Source organism: Austrofundulus limnaeus, unplaced genomic scaffold, assembly GCF_001266775.1.
Source record: "Austrofundulus limnaeus strain Quisiro unplaced genomic scaffold, Austrofundulus_limnaeus-1.0 Scaffold25, whole genome shotgun sequence".
Lineage (NCBI taxonomy): Eukaryota > Metazoa > Chordata > Actinopteri > Cyprinodontiformes > Rivulidae > Austrofundulus > Austrofundulus limnaeus.
Window position 1 is genome coordinate 2,245,883 of NW_013952427.1, and position 2,547 is coordinate 2,248,429.

At 42.3% G+C, this 2,547-nt stretch overlaps 1 protein-coding gene across 19 annotated transcripts in view; it reads right to left on the minus strand.

The window, feature by feature from the left end:
- Positions 1 to 2,547, minus strand: part of celf5a (cugbp, Elav-like family member 5a) — a 302,579-nt gene that overhangs the window by 50,626 nt on the left and 249,406 nt on the right. For all 19 annotated transcript variants that reach the window (XM_014004594.1, XM_014004589.1, XM_014004581.1 and 16 more), the window contains exon 5: positions 2,376 to 2,455. In XM_014004594.1, the coding sequence (XP_013860048.1) occupies positions 2,376 to 2,455 (80 nt within the window). The remainder of the gene's footprint in view (positions 1 to 2,375; positions 2,456 to 2,547) is intronic.

The following is a 2,547-nucleotide window of genomic DNA, read 5'->3' on the forward strand; positions in this document are numbered from 1 at the left end:
TATACTATACTATACTATACCATATAGTATATAGTGTCTCAACCAATGACAGATTTTTTTTCTGTTTGGGTTGCTGCTGCTGTGCAGACATTTACATAGGCATTTTTTTTTATTTTAAAACTCTTCCTGATGGTGGGCTGGACAGAAGTATATAGAAGTTGTCTGTAAGCCCTGCAGTGCTGACCTCTCTTACAGGAGTAGTCTAAATATGTTTGAGTCATAATAAAATTTGTACATAATAATGATATTATTAGTGATAAATTAAAAAAAATCTTGAGATTAATTGCAATTAATAAATTATATTTGCTTAGCACTAAAATATATACTATGTATATTTATATAACTATGTGTACTGTACATTCGTTTTTCATTCTCAAATACATTATTTATAAGCACACACATGCATTGCAAATTCTCTCCAATACAGGAGTAAATAGAAATCCTACAAAGCAGCCACTTCCCTCTAAATGAAAACAGATGGATTGTCTTCAAGTCCTCAGAGCTGGAAAGTGGGACCAGTCAGGGAGTTTTTGACCCTGGTCTGAATAATTTTTTTAATTTGTACCTATTTGCACATTCGGATGCCATGATTCATTCATTTATTGTCTGAAACCCTTCGAAATTCACGTCTTTCAGGATTTACAGTGGATGAATAAAACTTGTTTGGTTGCAGTGAGATGCACTTGTCACACTTTGGCCAGTGCTGGGGTGGGTTGGCTGTAGTTTTATTTAGTGTTTGACTCTGGCCATCAGCCATGGCCTTGGTGTGACACCAAACGCAGAATGAACTTTCACACACATGCATCTGCTGGCTCAGGTTTTTATTATTAAGCTGAGCGGTAGGAATACTGCAAACGTGTAGAGAGAAAGAGCTCTTAAAAAGATGTTAAAGTTAATAAAGGCCTGTTTTCCTTAACTAACTAAACTTGGCTACATTTGTTGCTAATGAAAACGTACATTTTGGGGCATTGAATTGTACATGAGAACTTGTCTTGCAGCTGTGACTCRGCAGCCTCCCACAGAGCTACACTAAACACACAGGATGTATGCTCCCTGGCTTTTCTCGGGATTTCTGCTGCACCGATGGACCTTTTTGTTGTTGCTCTGAATAGCACTGTCCTGCTGAGGCCTAATAGACCACCGGTGGTCCATTAATCTCAGCGAGGCAGGCAAAACGTGCCCTCACCTCCTGCATCCACAGGATATGAGATGCTGATCAGATTTCTATAATCAATTTAGCAGAGCAGGAGGTATAAATCCTGTCCATTCACTCATTCTCCTCCGTCTCTCCCTCTCGCTCAACTCCTCCTCCCTTCAGCTCCCTGCTTATAGTTAAATGAATAATTCAGCAGCCAATGTGGTGAAAGGTGGAGTAAACAAGTCTATTCCCTAATATCCCGAGAGGCTGCCAAAGAGAGACGGGCGAGGGCAGAGAGCTCGCAGAGATAAGGGGAAAATGCAACACAGAAGGAGGATATCTGCGAAGAATGGACATTCAGAGGCTTTCCTCATGACCCGCAGTCATTTGCACTTAGATTGAGTCAAAAGTCGCACCAAGATGGCACAGCTGGCTTCTAGTGCTCCGCTCTCCTGAGCTTCACATCGGCAACCATTAATAATGAAATCATGCGGTGAAACACAACACCTGTGACACGGGGCCGAACAAGTTCAGGGTCTTTGCCTCTCTGAGACGAGAGTTACCAAAACAAACAACAAACAAATAAAAATAAAAAAAACAGGGCAAAAAGAAAAAAAAAGCAGCACTTCAGGATACTGTGGAAAACAAGACGTGACTTTCTGTCCTTTTTCTAAATGTCACAAAGAGTACCTCCATTCAGGTTTAGAGTGCGGAGTAAGTAGCATTTATTTTGACACCATCAGGTACACAGGGAGTACGACTCAACGCGGGCCACATACAAATGAGAGCTACAGCTTTTTGTGCCCACAGAAAATCAAATGCAGAGAGAATTCAGAGGACACCGGGTGCTTACATAACGAGCAAATGTAATCTCACACCAGATTTATATTCATCGATTGCGAGAGCAGAACTGCTGATTGATGACTCATCCAAAATTCAATTATCACCCTAAACAGTTTTATCTGGAAATTAGATTAGAGGTTTAGTTTATKTTTTTATTTATTTATTTGAATTTTTAGCACCTTGTCATTCAGCAAAGCATTTCTGCTCATATTTGTTCTCCGACTTGGAAAGATTTGGAGGACGGCTGCACTTTTCTCTGAGTCAGGCGGAGGCGAGTCACCAGCATGAGTCTGCACCTAATTACTGGGAGCAGCGGGCTCGGTGGGTGCGCTTTGAGGTGAACACTGCGTGGCATCCGTGTGTGTCTGTGTGCTGCAGGGAGAGCTGTACTCACCGGCATGGTCTGGCTGCCGTGCAGGGTGCCGATTGCAGACTGAGCTTCGGTGTGTGTGGAGAACTTAACAAACGCGCAACCTGGAAGAGAGAACAGATGCATGACATGGTGCGCACAAGCAGACACACACACACACACACACACACACACACACACACACACACACACACAC